General features: G+C 36.7%; 3 protein-coding genes across 5 annotated transcripts; all 3 read right to left on the reverse strand.

Annotated features, from left to right (window-relative positions):
* Positions 1-552: 552 nt before the first annotated feature.
* Positions 553-8,451, reverse strand: LOC137951502 (obg-like ATPase 1). The gene is made up of 12 exons (XM_068798195.1): positions 8,184-8,451; positions 7,322-7,489; positions 6,588-6,711; positions 5,620-5,711; positions 5,252-5,350; positions 3,878-3,991; positions 3,366-3,430; positions 2,891-3,007; positions 2,653-2,728; positions 1,613-1,705; positions 962-1,012; positions 553-844 (listed from the first exon to the last, which is right to left on the reverse strand). The coding sequence occupies exons 1-12, from the start codon at positions 8,268-8,270 to the stop codon at positions 746-748; spliced, it is 1,185 nt and encodes a 394-aa protein (XP_068654296.1). The 5' UTR covers positions 8,271-8,451; the 3' UTR covers positions 553-745.
* A 1,099-nt stretch (positions 8,452-9,550) lies between these two features.
* On the reverse strand, positions 9,551-13,775 carry LOC137951063 (GDP-L-galactose phosphorylase 1-like). 2 transcript variants are annotated; one of them, XM_068797624.1, is made up of 8 exons: positions 13,736-13,775; positions 12,001-12,581; positions 11,467-11,585; positions 11,324-11,383; positions 11,045-11,239; positions 10,764-10,949; positions 10,059-10,313; positions 9,551-9,966 (listed from the first exon to the last, which is right to left on the reverse strand). In XM_068797624.1, exons 2-8 carry the CDS (start codon positions 12,089-12,091, stop codon positions 9,775-9,777), a joined length of 1,098 nt encoding a protein of 365 aa, XP_068653725.1. In that variant the 5' UTR covers positions 12,092-12,581; positions 13,736-13,775; the 3' UTR covers positions 9,551-9,774. The 2 variants fall into 2 exon arrangements, with proteins under 2 accessions (XP_068653725.1, XP_068653726.1); XM_068797625.1 differs by having other exon boundaries at positions 13,623-13,765.
* Positions 13,776-15,242: 1,467 nt separating this feature from the next.
* Positions 15,243-19,066, reverse strand: LOC137951062 (probable receptor-like protein kinase At1g30570). 2 transcript variants are annotated; one of them, XM_068797622.1, is made up of 2 exons: positions 18,760-19,066; positions 15,243-18,213 (listed from the first exon to the last, which is right to left on the reverse strand). In XM_068797622.1, exon 2 carries the CDS (start codon positions 18,188-18,190, stop codon positions 15,599-15,601), a length of 2,592 nt encoding a protein of 863 aa, XP_068653723.1. In that variant the 5' UTR covers positions 18,191-18,213; positions 18,760-19,066; the 3' UTR covers positions 15,243-15,598. The 2 variants fall into 2 exon arrangements, with proteins under 2 accessions (XP_068653723.1, XP_068653724.1); XM_068797623.1 differs by having other exon boundaries at positions 15,243-18,216.
* Between the last annotated feature and the right edge of the window lie 548 nt (positions 19,067-19,614).

Consider the following 19,614-nt stretch of genomic DNA (forward strand, 5'->3'; position numbering starts at 1 on the left):
GTTTCTGTGGTCGGTATTTTTGACTTGCCAAACCAGAAGATGGGATTTTTTTAATTCTTTTTCCGCTCTGCTCTCTCGTAGTAGTAGTCATCAAGAATCTGGTAATGATTTCATTCTACCTTATCTTTCTGGATGTTGCGCTGTCCTCCAGTCCTACCTCCCCAGATATGGGATGTCATTGTTGGGACGATGAGCCAGCATTACTCCTGCTAGTCATCGAGGCAGAAGCTTCTACCTGTATTACTTATTGAGATTAAATGAAATAAAATAAACTTCATTTTAACTCGTAAAATTTTATAAATTTAAAATAATATGAATAAATAATTTAAAGTAATCCAAATGTGATATTTTAAATTAACCTCTATTCATGCTACTTTTCCAGTTTTTTAAGGTAACAGTGAACAAAATGCCTTAACCTTCAAGAACAAATTACTGCCATCTAATCTCGAATTAATTGTCTATTACTAATTTATTTTTCAATACCATTATTTAAATTTGATTAATGAATGTTATTACTACGACAAAGATTACATTTAGAAAACACTATCGTAATGATATTAATGGCTTCATACAAATATAATTAAGAAATTGTCTTTTGTTTATTTAATCCTTCACCAATCTGTTAATGCAAAAACCAACATTTTAGCAGAGAGGCACTCAACTTTGGTCTTTTACTCTATCAGGGTAAACTAAAATCCGCAGTCGGGTCTGGTGTTGTTACAATGGCAGGGAGAAGAGGAGAGGCTCACTTCTTCCCACCACCGGACACATTGAACTTGAAAAATATTATATCGCCATCTTGCACAACGTATGTTTTACCTTCCTGCCTGTACTTCCCTGCAGCCTGCAGAAACGACATCAAAACGACTGAATCTGTTTCTCATAGAAGATGAAGTTTTTTAACTAGAATGAGAAACACTGAAGATGGTTTATGACTTCCAGCAATCTTTTTTGTGAATACCTTCAAAGCAGCTTCACTGCCCAACTCTTTCAGGTCCTGGAATTTCATGACCTAAAGACACCAAATATTATGCAAGGTAAGTCATCTCATGAGAATCTGATATCCACAGATGGGTATCCTTTTCTATTAAAATCCTCTCATAAGTTCAAACAAGTTATTTTCACCATTACAGTAACAGGCTTAAGTAACAAGAAGTGGGTCTTTGTCCTAGTTGCAACTACTAGAAACCAACAAATGCTAAATGCAGAAAAATAAATTCTGGGTATGTGCAGTCCAACATGTAATGGTTGCATGATCAGGTTTCACCAATTTGCTTCATGTCCAGATTGAAGACATTAATAAGAATAGTCTGTATGATATGTAGGATATATCTTAAGGACTGATATTTTTACTAGATTTTGACTCTGCATGCCAAATGTGCCTCAACACACCCATATAAACAGAGAATGCAACGGGTTACAGCTCATTATGCATTACACAAGGTCAACATTCTAACAGCTCAAATGTTACACTAACAGAATTTTCACAATTTTTAGGTTAGATGAGACTAAATATCACCACGTTTCTTGTAGACATGAAAGTAACCTAGATTTTCTCTCACATGGAAAAAGGTCAAAAAGTGAACAAGTAACAAAAGTGAGGAGGGATTACCTCAGCACAGATAAAACCTCTCTCAAAATCTGTGTGGATGGCTCCTGCTGCTTGGGGAGCCTTTGTCTGCCGTCTAATCTGCCAGCATTTTACCTGAAAAAAGTCACAATAAAGGATAGAGATAAAATCTCAACTGTTAAGGACTATAGTTAGTATAGGGAAATCTTATCCATAAAATGCATGGAGAGAGCCACCACCATCAATATTAGAAATCCCACACTTGCAAGTAAGAAATCAGTACAACACGCCACTGCAACCTTCAATTCAAGCAGTATATGACACAGCAAAAGAACACCCCCCCCCCCCCCCCCCCCCCCTTCTGTCTCTCCCATCACTCTTCTTCTTTTCTCTTCACACTACTCATTTAAAAATAACATAAGCTTTTAAAATCATCTGCAACTTCAGCTACAGGTCCAAACACTCTAGTTCGTTTAGGTAAATGATTTGCTGTTCTTCAGTGATAGTTAAAAATGTTCAACTTTTCAGTGATTTGCTGTTTAGTCTGACCCTCACACAAACATGAAGAAAAGGATAGAAAGAAGAAGCCAAAGTTGGCACTGTGCACACAGAATGGTGGAGCTATCTACTTTCTCCCTCATAACCTAGCTGAAGACTAGGAGAATATACGGATAGGCCAGTTTGGATACACTTTTGACACCATGAGGAACTTGGGGCCAATTTCTCCCAAATTGATTAACTGAAAGTCTTTTCCCCATTAATAAGCTTAGGATATTACAAGTCTATTAATTCTCAATCATTTTGTGACTCGGGAGGATCTGGACTCAGGAGGAAGCTTAGATAAGAGAATCTGGACTCGCTTCGGTCATTTTTTTTCCCTCTTTTAAAAAACTCAACCTGTGAGAACATGTGTTCTGGCCGAAGCCAAAAAGAGGTTGATCCACTTCATTCTGCCAAGTAAGTGATCTTCACCTATTAACAGGAAACACGATTGCACAAGAAAGTTCTGATGAATTCAACCAATGCATGAAGGATCTGGTAAACCAATCAGAATACTTGTAACTTTGCAAGAAGTAGTTTACCTCATCCGGACCCGCAGTGAAAAAATATATAAGATTAATAGCTGAAAACCCAGTCTTTATGATTTTTGGAATGACACTGCAGTAATATAAACACGAATCAGTTAAGAACCTGACACCATTTCTTTTAATACAATGAGCAAAAGAACTTGACATTATTGATCAATGTTTTACCAAGTAGTGCAAAAGGTAATTAAGACTATAAAATCTTGACTAGCTTTTTGTAGTTAACGGAACTTACCTTTGCAAATTGTTCTCCTTACAATACTTAGCAGCTTCATCTTCTGGCATATCTACAAGCTGTTTTTCTAAAACACAGCTAAAAGGGATAATTTGCTCACCACCATGCTCCTGCACCCTAGTAAATTCATCACACAAAAAGTAAATAAATAAAAAATTTATCCTCAATCAAAACCAAGAAATAAACCTGAATTATGGACTGAAAATCTAGGATAAGAAATATGTAAAGTATCAAGATTGGCAACTATTAGAAACTAAAAACACTAAAAATGAGAAATAATTTATAGCTTTGGAAAATCACAAACCACAAAAATAGAAGGAAAAAGTTATGGTTTTCTATGGTTTTTCTAGTGATTTAGTAATAAAATAAATTGGAAAAAATAAATAAGAAGTTACATAATATTCGTTATAGAGAACATATGTAGCATGATAACTAAAAACCAAAAACCAAAAACATCTAAATAAAGTACGCATACCAAGCATGAATCTTTGGTAGAAACTTGTTCTTCTTTCTTTGGTAGTCCTTTTCATTCATGTTCACCTGAACGAATGACAAATAGCATCAGGATCTGATAATATGTTCTTCAACAGACTACACAAACCTTGTCACAAGAAAACAAAGAATAAACATTTATCAAACTCATAGAAATCAAGAAAGAAAGAACATTGGCTCATAAATACTTCCAACTGGAACCCACTTAACAGAACCAAGGAGTTTCAGACTACGTGACCTCTGAAAGTTTAATAATAATCTATCCTTCAAAGAGACAGTAGTTATGTCAAAATCATAACAAGTAGTTATTTTGAAAAGCAGTTAAGAACCATGATGACTAGTCATGACAATTCGAAATCATTCAAGCTAGATGCACAAATAGGTTTAACAGTTCTACATTTTAAGGTACTCAATGACTTCAAACTTGCACAAACAATAGTAAATCAACTCAAAACATTTACCACAATTACTTGTATACAACAGATGCTGACTTACCAAATAAACAACAGGTTTTGCAGAAAGTAACTGGAAAGTATTCAATATCTCAACATCAGCAGCTTTCCAGTCCCCTAAACGAACATCTTTTCCCTCCTGAATCCATGCTTTAACCTGCAAAAATAATTTTATTGATGAATTTCTATGAATCTGTAGAATCCAAACCATTAAAAAAAAAAGAGAGACAAGTGACAGATGTCAAAAACAATATGCACAGAGCAAAGAAGAGGTTGACATGTTGACACCAACCCTTGCTAGACGGTCAGCTTTAAAACCAGGTACACACAAGCAACGCACATGAAACAAAACAAGAGAGATCCATGGTCTCCTCAGATGTAATCACAAGTCCACAGGTCCAAGAATGTCTAGATATGGCCCCATGGATGATATCAGGCAGTAAACATTCAATAGTACAAAACAGAAGGTAAGCTACATAGAAGACAAGCTAGCAACATGAGCCAAAACCTTGGGCTTCAATGTTTTCCTCAAATCAGGCAGACCCACCAAAAGAGTATCAGCAAATGCAATCATGACCTGCTGGCCCCTGGATTCTGAAGAGTGACTAAAAAATTAAACGACTTACACCATACACAAGAATGGACCAAAACGTTTGGCAAAAAACTCACCAATTAAACCCACCAAATTTAGACAAGACAAGTTGCCAAACATTCAGTAGTACAAAACAGAAGGTAAGCTACATAGAAGACAAGCTAGTAACATGAGCCAAAACCTTGGGCTTCAATTTTTTCCTCAAATCAGGTGGACCCACCAAAAGAGTATCAGCAAATGCAATCATGACCTGCTGACCCCTGGATTCTGAAGAGTGACTAAAAAATTAAACTGATTACACCATACACAAGAATAAACCAAAACGTTTGGCAAAAAACTCACCAATTAAACCCACCAAATTAAGACAAGACAAGTTGCCAAAATACTGTTTTGCTCGATGAATCAAATAGGACCTTAAAGCTTGAAAACAAGTTGCCAAATACTTTTTTTTTTTTTTAATGTCGAATACACATGCATACACTTCCTTTCACCCCTGGTGAGACTTGAACCCAAGACCTAACACAGTCGCCAAATGCTCTTGACTTCTCATGATTTAGAGATTACAAAAGATACTAGGAAGTACTGACTTCTGTGGTGCAAGACCTCTCCCAAGGAAAGACAAGAAAACAGTGCAGAAAATTGCCTCATAGCAGTTGCATGCTGTTGATACGAATGCCTTTAGATTTAGGAAGCTATATTATAGAAGGCATTACTGAACAAATCTATAACATAAATAAAGAGGTCTAATGAATTTTTGCAGTAACTAATTTAACATTTTGATATTCATAAGAAGCCAATCATGTATATGCAAGTTCAAAAACCAACCCTCATGCAGCATTCAAGTTCAATTTTTAACTGCTTATCATTGCTTCTTTTCATGCTTTTCTCAAGATCCTCCAACTTCTTGTCCATAAACTCTATATCCTGCAAGTGAACACAAAAACAATGTTAAATGAACAAATTAAAACAAAAACAGTAAAAAAACAGAACACTTGCTGAAGCATTGTTTATGAAGTATCTATTGCACTGGTTTTTTGTTCACAGAACAAAATTTGATTCATGCCCAGATTCTCAAGGGTTTCATCTTTCACGATTATAGAGTCATTCAAGCTCCAAAAGAAATTAACCAATTTTACAGTTCATATCTTCAAAAGCACATCCCATCACACTCCCTACATAAGGTATAGTAGTACCTTAAGCCGCAACTCTTGAGTTATAACCTCCAAATCCCGCACGGGGTCCACGGTGTCATCCACATGGATAATGTCGGGATCTTCAAATGCTCCTGAAAAAACGAAAATGAACCTCCCTATTGTAGTGGGCAGTTAATGATGCAAAAAAAAGAAAAAAACACAGAAATAATCTCAAGACTAGAGTTAAAAATAAAAAATAAAAAGAGAGACAATTAAATTATTGTTTTGAAATAACATATCACTACTCCATTCCATAACTTGAATAGCAATCTGAATTTTGATATCATAAACATGGTTGTACTCAGCTCAAAAGAAATGTGCTCCCTTACCAGCTAATTCACTACAAAGAATTGGAAGCATCAAGAGCAACAGAGAGAAACTTTTCTCTAACACCAATACAACAAATATTTAACATTCTCAACCTAAAAATAAAAAGTTAGGATACTAAGTTATTTCTGTTATCCATAAATTGTAACTGCATAAACGAAGCAGTCATGCTCCGGTTAACTGATGCTTAGATTAGAATGGATTAATGAAGATAAAATTACAATTTTGCCCTTGGCATACATTACTTAACAGACTGAAAAACCCTCTATGGTTCAGCATACAGAATGGTTCTAGACATCAAAAAGATGTTCCAAATTTACCACCCTTGAGGTATATGCAATCCCATAATGAATAAAGATTTGGTACAAGTCCTCAGTTAGAACTTCAGTGGAACTGAGGCAATGAGCTACACTAAAAAAGAACACCCAAAATAATAAAAATCAAATTAAAAACAAATTACAAAAGTAATCCTGACTAATGCAGAACAATTGTGAACTAACCGATCAAATTACAAGAGAAAGGCATAAGTTCAATGCCATTTCCCTGAGGAACAAGATACGTTATTTGTTGAGAGGACCTAGAAGATAGTCACAATGAAATATTCATGCAACATAAACAACAAAAAGGAAATGGATGCGCACTTAAAACATGAAAGATTCCATCAACAGCACGAATATGGGACAAAAAGCTGTTTCCCAATCCTTGCCCTTCATGAGCTCCACGTACAAGTCCAGCAATATCATGAATTTCCAAGAAAGCTGAGACCTGCATAATGCCAGTTTTGATATATTAAATGTCAATTTAAGAAAAAGAAATAAATTCTTAAATGCACTCATAAAAGTTTAAACATGCACATGAGTAAATAGAATATCACTATTTGTGTACTTTTGAATGACAGTAATCTGATCAGAGGAAGGCCCACTGGACTAAATGCCAAAGACCCTCTTAGGAGGATAAATCATTAGTTAAGCCTCACCATTATGATTGTTTCAATGCTAGAAATATTTTTATGCTTTTATGATTATAATTAAAACCAAAGTCAAGCAACAAAACTGAAAACAGAAAAAGTAAAAAAGACATACAATGCATTTTTCATAATCAATGGTTGAAAAGGAGAAACCTCACTAACATAAAGAAACAGGAGAATATAAGAGTGAAAACAGTCCGGCAACTCGATTAAAATAAGCTGTTCATCAAATTGCATTTTCAGGAGTCATGTAGAAACCCAGTGACATAGTGATTTCCAAAAAGACAAAAAGGACACAAGAGCCATTCAGAGAATAAGTTGTAGGACATCGAAATAACAGCACAGAGAGATTAAAGTAAAATGAAAGTAGATAAGTTACATCAACATCTTTAAAAAAATTCCACTTACCTCACTCTTTGGTTTGTACAATTGGCAGAGCCATTCAAATCGCTCATCGGGTACATTTACACGTGCTTCATTAGGCTCAATAGTACAGAAGGGGAAGTTCTCCGCAGGTATTGACAACTTTGTAAGTGTGTTAAAAAGAGTAGATTTCCCGACGTTAGGCAACCCCACCTTCAAATTAAAAAGTGAGAAACACTCAGCAGTCCAATCCATTAAACAGATGCAAGAAAAACCATCAACCACATTGTACTAAAGACAATCAAACTGAGCAAAAACAACGAAAGTGAACATCCCCTTGATAAATTTTCATGCAGTTTCAAAGAATTGTGAAATAAGAATAACTTGGTCTTATCCAAAAAAATAGAAAAGAATAAACTGGTTAGTTACAGCGAAATTGAGAACGGACTGAGATATTTATGTATAATAAGCTACCGTCAATTAAGAAATCATGAAAAAGAAGATCAACGACAATTTTCAGTTTTGCAAGTCTTCAAATTGTTATTTGAAGAAGTACAAAAGAATCAACATATGATCCACAGGTATGCAATATCACCCGGTGAACCTTCAACCATTCTTCTTATTATGCTGAAGCACTTCCAAACAATCCAGGTGAAATTTTATTTTGACAAAAATAAGCGTAAGCATGACACTTTCTCCCTCTTCATTTAACCCATGTCAACAGAACAACTGTCGAACAGAAGAGAGCCTGAAACTAACTCAACTACAGCTCCGCAGCCTGAATTTTTTTTACGGATAACTACACCTCTCCAGCCTGTTACCCAACACTAATCCGTCACGGTATCGAAGCATTCCCGAAAAAAGTAAAAAATCACTACCCAGAAATAATGGAAAATACGAAACATACAATTCCGATCTTCAGGTGAGAAGAGAATCGACCCAAGATAGGCCGCTCGGCTGGGGCTTCCTTGGATTTAGCAGCTTTGGGAGGCATTATCGGAAAGCAAAGCAAAGATGCACTAGGATTTTACAGAACCCAACTGCAATTCTGAAATTGATAAACCTTTTTATGAGTTCTCCCCCTGAGTTTAAAGGAGCGGATGAGAAATGGCGACCGGCAAGTGCGAGTGAAGAAGGAATTCCTGCTCCCCGGGCGAACTGACGTTAACCCTAGATGTAAAATCCCGCGTCATGCAGACGCTGGATTTTTGCGTCCGCACACGAGTACCGGGTTGCGTTTGTATTTGGGACCACATCTCACATTCTAAATTAACCTGACCCGGTCCAGCCGGCTACGACCCCGACCTGGGAAATCCAAGTCAGCTGCAGAATGAGTCACATAAAATATAAAATATGATCTTACGCAACCAAACCTGTCCACTTATGAGGGGGCCAAGAAGCCTCAATTAATTGCAACAAAGCTCATTTTCTTCAGGAGGCAATGGAAGTGAAGAGATTAAAGTGGAAATTGCACAGGAAGGAGAGGATAAAATTAAATAAAGTGCAGATGCAGGTAGACCTCATATAATTCAAATTTCAAATTAGGTTAGTCAATGTAGGGGTGGGGTTTTGGGTTTCACCCCATGGGTCGGGAATAGGATGGGAAAAAAAACTCATTGGCTTTAAGATAGGTTGGGGTTAAGATGGGGAGAAGGTAGGGAAGGGGTTTAGAGGATTGTGATCAGGATAGGGTTAGGTTTGGGGTTTTGAGGTCAAGGTTGGGTTTTTCGAGTGCCCACCTTTTTGTAACGACATAAGGTTCACGCTAGTGCGTGTCTATATATTATTGATGAGTTAATTATTTGTTTATTTGACATTTTAGAATATTGTCTTTTTAATAATTTTTTATATTTTTCTTAATACAATTACTATTAATCATTCAAGAGCGTTTTAGCCCTTAAAAAAGTTGTATATGCAAATATAATTAGTGAGATACCGTATTCACAAACACAATTCTTAGAACTACGACGAATAAATGTAATATCATCATACTAAAGGTTTGCAAAGTCATCTAAATACGAATTTAAATTCTAGCTAAAATCATGTTCTTGTGAGTATTTATATAACTAAATAATAAAAACTCCTTCTTTTTCCTCTTCCCTTTCACCTAAAAAAATTAAATTGGGGAAGAGGCGGGACTCTTGCCATTTGCCTCAGTTTTTATTTTTCCTGTAATGATTGATTGATTGTATATTGGCTTTCATCCATAACCTCCCATTGTGCTCTTCGAACATAAACAAGTTACACAAGTTCATATATGAATATGGACACAAACATATAATTAAGAACGCAAACAAGTTTATACAATAATCTGAAGATGTTTCATACGGGTATGTAACACGAACAAGTTCATACGGGAATATGAACACGACCAAGTTTATATAGGAATATGAAAACGAACAAATTCATATAAGAATAAGAACACAAACCAGTAACAGAAGAATCAGACGGATCTCATTGTCTGAAAAGCATACAATCAGCATTACTAGGTGTATAATTTACGAAGCAATTCTGCCAGTAACTTCGCAACACATCAGCTTCATAGCTTGAAACTCATTTTCACCCAGTGAGACAGCAGCAAGAAGCTTCACCAGAACATCTTCAGTAGAAAGATCAAACTTTAGTCTCGAGTTGAAAACAAAATGTCCACTGCATTCCCAGGCGGGTACAGCAGGAGAGGAATTATCCACCTGTTTGAATTCAAGTCTCTCTAATTAATTTAGGACCGTGGAGGAGCTCTTTTTTTAAGACTCTTTCATGAAATAAAGGAAAGAAATTCTACCTGAAGGAACAGGAATATTTCAGTACCACAATTGGACACCAGGAGATTAAATGCAGTATTTTGTTCCAGCAAGCAGGAACATATCTTTGAAACCACCGTGACCAGGCCTTGAAGGTTTTCCTTACTCTTGAACGAAAGAGTCTTAAGGGGATAACCTTCAAGTTCACAAATATGTATCCCTTTCTCCTGCCAAACGCCAGCTATGGGTCTAACTGGCACACATTCAACAGGTAAAGGGTTGGCAAAATAACAAGCCTGCACAATAGGAGTTTAAGGAAGATGAGTAACGGAGATGGAATCATGTCAGAGGTCAAAAGATACAAGAGACTGCGTAAGCGGAATCACCATAATAAGAGAAGCTCGTTGTAGTGACGTAGGAAATGGCCCATTGCATCAAAGTTTTTCATTTAAGTGAACATAACTTTATATCTAAAACATTACACTGTTACAATAACATGGTTTTACTCAAGACATAAAAGATCTAGAATAAAGTGCCCTCCCTCACAGCTTCAGGCAATTAATGAGCGTCCATTAGTTCCTTCCACAATAGCAAAAAACTTAATAAGGTGCTCTTTAAGTTAATGGTATCAATACGCTACTATTTGGCCAGACTAAAACTCCAAGAAGTATAAAGAAGCATATATTTGAAAATCATCCATAAGGTATCTTGACAGCAACCAAGATAAAGTTTAAAAATGTCATTACCTCAAAATATCCATGATGACCACCCGAATATGAAGGGTAGTAGTCACAGAAGGCATGGAAAGAGGGATTTTTTATCTCAGCAGCAACCTTAATAACCATTTCCAGAGATCGAGCAAGCTGCGGCAATGTTCTCTGATGAGAAGAATGTGGGACCATGAAAACATGCCCATATTCAATTGGGTTTGCCTGGAATTAAGTCAATAAGATATAAGAAAATCACCTTTATATGACAGTAAATCTAAATAAATATGAAACTCAGAGAAACAAGGTTGGAAATTTACATTAGCAATGACTAAATCAGCACCACGAGGGACTCTAGCAGATGGGATAAGCTCAGAATTTGTCTTTTCTCCGTTCTTGACACAAAAAAGCACGTCGTCTCCGAGCTCAGAGACATTATTTTCAGTATTTGGAAGATGATTTGATCTCCACAATTCATTGAACTGAGCAACAAAACCCATCCTGCCTTGGATGACCTGTAGCATGGATTAACATATTTTAGGTAGTTCGAAACAAACACTACATGAGACAGTAGAATAATAAATACTCCCAGCAACTACCTTGGTTTCGCATGCCATCACGTCATATCTGAACAGGCCTTTCCATGCACAATTTTCCCACTGTAAAGTTGCAGCAGCAGTATTCACTTATAGATAGATACAAGAAAAACTTAAATAAGAAAAAACTTGTGCTAGTTTTGTACCTGAGCCAGAAATAGAGTGTCCAGTAAACTTTGCTCCTCTGCAGCACATGGAACCACTCCAGTGGCAACACTGCCTCTGGCAAGTACGCTTCCAAACTGGTAAATAGGGATTCTAATATCTGAAAATTTGCCGACGATTCAAAAGATTTAAAAACAAAATCCAGTAGCAAGGTTAGCTGACACCAGAATAATCCAAAGTAAATTATGGATGCAATTTTTTAGGAATCATTCAGTGAGAACAAAATACTGTTTTTATCACTAGTTAAGATTTCTGAAGTGTTTGCTACAATCTATCCTCCATCTCCACTGGGCATAAAAGAGGGACCATTTTAGCCCAGGAGCAACAAAGCCTACTCAGGCACAGGTAAGTATGGTGCCAGTGCCAGACTAGTTTCTATCCAGCGTTGGGTTATTGTGTCCCTTTCTAGCATACACCATATCCCATTTCACACTACAGTAACTTCTTAGTGGAATTTCAAGAAGCACATGTCAAATTACAGAAGCAGAAATTGGCACAAAAAAAAAGCTACCAACCTTTGAGAGGATGTGAGCAATGGGATAGCTCAGAGCCCTTAGTGCCTTTGAACAAGCAATACTCATCTTCCAACTGCTTGACAGAAACCATGCCTATAGACAGAATTTCCAGAGACCTAGGACAGAAGAAACTACAGAAAGAAGCAACTCGACCAATGTTCAGCACCCCCCACCAGCAAGAAAGGTCAGATCTGCCGGATGCCCACCAGCTGAAGGAAGGGCACCCCGGCCGCCGTGAAAAGAAGGGGAAGCAAGCAGAAACTTAGGGCAATTTTTTGAACATGCTTTGGCCCTTCGAATTCTAGCACGAGTTTCTTTGCTTAGAGCCGTGATGAAATTACTGAAGCCAGCCCTGATTGGACCAGCAGTACTCCAATCCTCGGAAGATTCTCAAAATCTTGATGAAACTTGGCGAGTTATAGACATTTGGATGTATGTGAAACCACAAAACCCTTTTCCTTACCAAGGATTCAGAAGACTAAGCAGATTCACTAATAGAGAAACAACCTGGGACACAATTGAAAGACTAAAAACTAGTTTGCTGAGTGCAACCAACAAGTTCTTCTGCAACTTAAGAAAACCTGGAGCCAAAGAAAGACAAATCAACCAGACAAGAGATGAAAAAAGAATTTTAACTAAACCCTAGGTTAACATACCAGAAGCTCATCATCAAGATACATCTTCTCAAGTTTTTTTTTTTTTTTTTGAGAAAAAAAATATGTGCTTTCGAAAATACATCTTCTCAAGTTAGCACATATATTTGTTCATAATGTCTAAATGTGAACCATGTTCTGTTTACAAGTCAAAGAAAAGACATTCAAACCTTCTACACAACCTAAATATATGTTTCACTTCAAACTCCAATAACATATACAAGAGAAAAAAACTCTTCTCAGCGTAATGACCTTATTTCCAACAAAGATTAATGAACTAAGTAACAGTGCAAAGAATTTCAAAAACATTTCCAGATATCAAAATAGCTTAAGACTTTGGGTTCTCAATTCATTCACTTATTCCAACATACAAAGAGCTCCAGTCTACAGAAATCAAACGCTGGATGCAAACAATCTTTAGAAAAGTCTTTCAACCCAACGGTAATCTGATAGTAACAAGTAAAAACCACCAGCAAGTTTCTGATAAAAGAAGGAAAAAAAAAAACCTAATTGATTAGCAAATACTCAATTATATCCGGAAAAAGGCTTTAGGTCATGATGGTGAAGGAACAAAACGCAACAAAACATGCACATAAATCTTGACATATGATAATAATTTCTATAAACCAATATTATCGAAGACAATATTAGGAGCAATTAAAGGCCAGAGAAACAGGAATATATTTCCATCTGAAACAACCATACACACAACAAGAACTACCAAACTAAACTTCACCTGCTTCAATAATCACCACAATAGGCAACGATTACTTTTTCAAAGAAACAGTAATTGCACCTAGACCAACTTTATCACAAGAAATTAACATATTACCATAGGACTCCATCAAATCCAGAACCACTAAACCTACTACAAAAACAAATTTCGAAAAAAAAAAAAGAGAAAAACGTTCTAAACGATCTCCAGAAAAAGAAAAAAAACCTAGCAAATATCTCGATTCATCAACGAACCTAATGAACTCGTGACGTACATAACGAAAGCCTCGAGGAAAAAAAATGAAAAGAAAAAGGTAAGAGAAAGATCGAGATAATGTGAGCGTAAAAACGCTAAGATCAAAACGCACCAAGGATTCGGCTTTTCTCCGCGACCTGTTTGTCGGGAATCGAAACCATTAAACAGGTAGCGGCCTTGTGGAATTTATAGGCCACCAAGTTGCCGTAAACTGCACATGTGAGACAGATGAAGCGTGCGTACTAGAAAGACGGGTAACATTAACCGTGCACATGCTAATAGTTAATTTGATGGGCAAGACTAATAAGACTTGGACACGTAGGGGAGACAGGTTTTTACGATGTTGAGGATATTCCTTATCCGGGTACATCTATAGGCGTACGACCTCAAAGAACACGTGTCCATCAGTAAATCGTCACATCCGTATCCGCTTTGCTCGGAAGAGTTCTTGGCTCACGTCATCTCTTCTCTTATCTTTCAAAACTCCATATTAGGCTCCATATTAAAAAATAATTTAATTTACTAAAATTTATGAAACTGTGAAAAATAAAATAAATTTAAAATATTTAAATAAAATTAAATTAAAAAAATAATTTATATGACAAAAAAATCCTTCTTCTTATGTAGAAGAGGGCAGAAAACCTTCCAATTCTTTTAAAGAATAAACTTTTCAAAAGCCAAGTATTATGTGTAATAGGATTCTTCGCCTTCTCTTAGGGTATGTTTGGAACCCCTAAAAAATGGAATTTTGATTATTATTATTTTAAAAAATAGTTAACAAAAAAAAATAATCAAATCCTCTTTTTTACTAACTACTTTTTGGAATAATAATGGTTAAATTTTCATTCTTTTTTTTTCCATAGGGTTCCATGGCGAGAACAGAAAAACATGGACGACAGAGGTTGACCCCTTTTAGAACTTCTTTTAATATTTTTATTAAACATGAACTATAATTTCTTTATGAATAAATGATATTTTACATTTTTTATTGAAATTTAGTAACAGTTTGATTATACTAACCCACCATATATACAAAAATAAATCATCTAGAATCCTATACTAAAAAATTACCTTAAAATTATTCAAGATTAGAATTACAGATAATATGTTTCCAAACATCAATATTCATAAAGATCCCAAAATGTTTCTGAAAATAATTTAAACAGTAGAACTTGAAAATAAAACCAAGACAGTTTTTTTTCTTTTTTCTTTCCTATGCAAATGGCAAACAAACACCTCCTTCGACAGTCTTTCTGGGGAGACAACTACCTATAAAACTTTGTGGGATTTATGAGATTGTCTACCATTCAATAATCTGATTCATTATCATTATCTAATTACACAATTCAGTTTCGAATAATAGTTTGTATATCTTATAAGTACATCTCGATATTTGTATATTCTAATGTAAAACTTAATCTAACTATTAAAAAATCTTATCACGAGATTAACTTCCCATTCAAATAATACAGGTTTAGAAGTACATCTCAAAGGTATAATAATACTAACGAGAGTAATAATAATCGCAGAAGAAGAAATAATCAAACACAAAAGACACAAGATTTATATAGGTTTGCTTCAAAGTGAGACTAATTCGATCTAACTGAAAGAAGCACCAAGTTACCAATACTCGGAGAGTATATCCATAGGGACATTGTGAAAATAATGTACATTCATAAAAGCTGCATCAAGACAAAACATGTCAATACAAGGAGAGAAATCTATGACCCACTCAATATCCATTGCCTCTCCTTACAAATAACCCCAGCAAATACATTACAAACAAATGATTTTGAGAGCTCCATCGGTGACAGGTATGAATATCACTGAACAAGTCCTAATATTTCTAAGCTTTTCAGGAGAAGAAATTTCAATGGCTCAGAAACATAACTCACATCCCAAAACCCTCTACAGATTATAAAGATGGATAACAGATATGAAGGGACTTTGACTGACGCATTTTCTGTTCTGCCACTCACCTGCCTTGAGGGTGAACAAGCTGTGAAAAATCCACCCTTCTCATTGTATCCTCTGAACGAATTCTTTCCATTGTATCTGATTTACCCTCCTCACCTTTTGACATAATGCAGTCTTCCTCACCGAATGAACTTCGGTTCTCTTCTATTCCAGCATTTTGCACAGGAAAGAAAGCATTCTTCGACCTTGTAAAAGAGCCTCCACTGTCACAGCGTGCATTAGCTTCGTGCAGTTGTAGCACGTACTCCAAGTGCCACAAGACTTCACCCATAGTGGGTCTGTTCTTCCCTTCATCAGCCAAGCATTTCTCTGCAATTTCCCCAAACTTCTTCAAAGATTCCAAAGAGCAGGAACCTTCAAGCTGGGGGTCCACAATGGTCTCCAGTGATCCTTGTTTTTGCCATCTGATAGCCCATTCAGCAAGGTTGATCTGATTTTTGGGCAAGCTGGGGTTTATAACCGGCCGTGCACAAACCACTTCAAAAAGTACTACACCAAACGAATAAACATCTGATTTTTCTGTTAGTTGCTGCCTACGGAAATACTCAGGGTCAAGATAGCCAAAACTCCCTTTCACTGCAGTACTTACATGGGTCTGGTCCAGTGTAGGGCCCGTCTTTGACAGCCCAAAGTCTGCAACCTTTGCTACAAAATTTTCATCCAATAATATGTTAGTTGTCTTAACATCCCTATGAATTATTCCCCCCTCGGCCCCTGTGTGAAGATAGTGGAGCCCACGAGCAGCACCAATACAAACATCCAACCTCTGCTTCCACGAGAGAGCGGGAAGATTACTACCAAAAAGATGGCTCCTTAATGTCCCGTTTGCCATATATTCGTAGACTAAGATCATCTCACTCTGTTCATCGCAGTAGCCAATCATGGAGACCAGATGCCTGTGACGAAGCTTTGATAGCATCTCTATCTCAGTTTCAAATTCCCTCAACCCCTGCTCGGATTGAGGGTGGGCACGCTTGATAGCCACAAGCGTCCCATCTTCAATCTCACCCTTGTAAACCTGACCAAAACCTCCAGTGCCAATTACCAGTGATTCATCAAAGTTTTTAGTTGAAATTAGGATTTCTACAATGGTGAATCTCCTGCCAAGTCTCGTTGTAGCCATGGACCCATTTGTGCTGTGGGGGAATTTGGATCGAGCATCTGTAGTGCTCCCCAGTGTTGCATGAAGAAACAGTGGGCGCCAACCTGTAGGATGATTATTTATTTGAGCTGCTTTCTTTTTCTGCTTGCAACAGAAGAAAACACACAAAGCACAAAATATTCCCACAAGAACAACAGCTCCACAAATGACCCCCCATAAAATACCTTTTTTACCACTTGAGTGTTTGTCCCCAGGATCAAATCTTCCTGAAACATGAGCAAGATTCCCATTTCTGCTAATTTTAAAAATCTCTAACCCATTCAAAAGTGCATCAGTGCCAGAATCACCAGCAGTAATATCAGGCCCCAGTTGAACCCAGAGAGTGTCAGCATTCTGCAACACTGAATCAATGTAATCTTTATGAAAAGCCTTGTCTTTTCCCCCAGCCTTCATAAACACATCAACATTGTCAGCAGCAGTCTGATTGTTTACGTAAATCCTAAATATCCTCTGGCCTGGTTTATCATAGAACAGCTCACAGAAGTGTAACCGGACTAAGTAATCAAAATTGGGATGCACTTCAAACTTCCATGATATGTTAATTCTCTTCTCTGATACTTCAGCATTAATCATAGTCCTTGCATCTTCATACACAAAAAGAGGAGCAACCAAAGGCTTCTCGTTGGAGGCATAACTAATGTTGGACTTATTACTTAAAACTTCACTAGCAGCCACAGTAAACATATATGGATAATCATTTTCCCATATTCTCCACAGATCTTGATCTTGAGCAGGCTCAACTTTGGACGTCCCAACATTCAGTCTATACATGGTTTCAATCCCTTTATCACTCAAAGAAAAGTTGCCACCACTACCACCCACTTTATTAATAGAATCCAGGAATAACTTATCCAGAACAGGTATGATCTCAATGGCATTAACAAAAGCAAAGGACCCCTCATTTGGGACAAACTTAACCAAGATTCCGTCCATTCCCACATCAATGAAGTACTCTTTCCTCAAGGAGGAAAGAGTCGAATTACTCTCCACACTTTGCAAGTATGAATTCTTATGAGAAATCTCATTGGTCACACTAAATTGAGTAAGAAGTTTGAGATTATTTGCTGTCACATCAAATAATGAATCATTCACATCACTGTTCTCCAAAGGGAATTGATAAAAATGGAGCCGAAGGTAATAACTTCCAGAGACAACTTTGAAGGTATAATTGGAAGTCTGATTGAATATTCGAGCAGTTTTATACAAATCTCCATACATCAAGTTTCCATTGGCAGAAGCAGTTGATGCAACAGACCCTGGGAAACTGACAGTCAAGTTCTGAAAAGACAAGTCTCCGTACCACGTTCTACCATCCACAACTACACTAGAGTTTGCGCCGCAATTGATGAGAACAGGATTCATTTGAGCCTCTCCTAGATCAATATACAGAAGGGATAAGGCCATGACAATCAACCAATATGAACCCATTATTTTGATCTCCTTCCCGCACACTGCTAGAGGAGAAAAGCAGATTTCAGCTGACAGTATTTTAAAGACAGGAATCCCACAGCGCTCTCCCTGCTGAATGCAGTAAGCAATGAACGAGAATACCGCAACAAGAATCCCCCTCAAAAACCTGCCCTGACCGAGTTAAACAGGCTAATAGTCCTCGGTGACTTCCGAACATAGAAACTCTAAAAACTCATTCAATTCTTCTCTTTTACAGTTTGTAGCTATTAAGTGGACCAGATCTCAGATACATGAAAAGCAGCCAAAAGGTCTAAAAATAAAAATCATACGAGCAAGTCAGAGGAAACGACAGCAGCTACCACAGGAATGATATAACATCAAGTCAACATTTTTCTCCATCTATCCTCAAGCCCACAAAGAGTAGAGGAGAATCAACAAGCCCCACAATCAATTCATCCTACTCTCCAATGGGTAGGTTTTTTATTCCCGGCAGACTAACTGATCCGAGCAAATGAAGATACTATCAAACAGCAAAAAACCTACAATCAAGAAACAAAGTAAAGGATTTTGCTAGAAGATTTTCTTACCAAGATGACACAACTCCAGCAATATGACCACCTGGTGATACAGGAGGGGAAAGGGTGCTTCCAGATTGTACTGAAAGAGGGAAACAAGTTATTCGTGCACAAAATTCGGTATCGCCTTCTCCTTTTTTGTTTATTTTTGCTGGGTTTTCAGCGCGGTTGTTGCTGCCAGAGATGGAAGTCCATTATTTGAGAAGGGGGGCACATGCTTTGGTCCGGAAGGAGATCAACACTGAGCTAGTTTAATGGCGTTTCCACGATACCCTTCGTTATCCTCTCTTCTCGAACCCATTCCTTACGTTCTTTTATGAATTTCTCTTTTCTATTTCAAAGACAACTAATTTGTAAATATCCTCCACCTTTGACTAAGAGATTCGATTTCAGACTCTCCCGTTCATTTCATAGACCAAGTTTAAATATTTAAGATCTAAAATCAATGGAAAATGAACCAAAATTATTCATAAAGACATGATTTTTCTTATGGTAGAGGATATTTCAAATAAGAACACGAAATTCTTAGATCCAGCAAATGGGTATTAGGGAACTTCATGATGAACCTTATATTTCTAAATTAAAACAAAATATATTTGTAATTACTTCCTTCCATTATTGGATGCATTCTTACTGGAACTGTGTATAACTTAGCTATAACTGAGACTGAAAAAACAATTTTTTTTCAGAAATAACATAAAAATTTATATTTCAAAGCAATAAATTTTTTTAAACATTATTAAACAATTTAAAACTAGAATCGAATTTAGAAGAAGCTAACTGTCAAGGGAGTTATTTCTTTTGTCCGATTTATGGCAGATCTTGTCGTGAGTCTCTTTTAAGTAGGGAAGCCACCGTGTTATACTC

Source organism: Aristolochia californica, unplaced genomic scaffold (assembly GCF_029961685.1).
Source record: "Aristolochia californica isolate CCGP_79_NKW_82.1479 unplaced genomic scaffold, dmAriCali1.0.hap1 SCAF_15, whole genome shotgun sequence".
In the NCBI taxonomy this organism is placed as follows: domain Eukaryota; kingdom Viridiplantae; phylum Streptophyta; class Magnoliopsida; order Piperales; family Aristolochiaceae; genus Aristolochia; species Aristolochia californica.

What these genes read in the sequence shown, in the direction of transcription:
- LOC137951063 (XM_068797624.1), bottom strand. Translation starts at nt 12,091, where the DNA reads ATGGTTTCTGTCAAGCAGTTGGAAGATGAGTATTGCTTGTTCAAAGGC. An exon ending in GTCATCATGGATATTTTGAG is followed by an intron (nt 10,314 to 10,763) that starts GTAATGACATTT and finishes CCTATTGTGCAG; the next exon opens with GCTTGTTATTTTGCCAACCC. An exon ending in AAATATTCCTGTTCCTTCAG is followed by an intron (nt 9,967 to 10,058) that starts GTAGAATTTCTT and finishes GAATTCAAACAG; the next exon opens with GTGGATAATTCCTCTCCTGC.
- LOC137951062 (XM_068797622.1), bottom strand. Translation starts at nt 18,190, where the DNA reads ATGGGTTCATATTGGTTGATTGTCATGGCCTTATCCCTTCTGTATATT.
- LOC137951502 (XM_068798195.1), bottom strand. Translation starts at nt 8,270, where the DNA reads ATGCCTCCCAAAGCTGCTAAATCCAAGGAAGCCCCAGCCGAGCGGCCT. An exon ending in CTCACCTGAAGATCGGAATT is followed by an intron (nt 7,490 to 8,183) that starts GTATGTTTCGTA and finishes TTTAATTTGAAG; the next exon opens with GTGGGGTTGCCTAACGTCGG. An exon ending in GAGGTTTTATCTGTGCTGAG is followed by an intron (nt 1,013 to 1,612) that starts GTAATCCCTCCT and finishes TGGTGTCTTTAG; the next exon opens with GTCATGAAATTCCAGGACCT.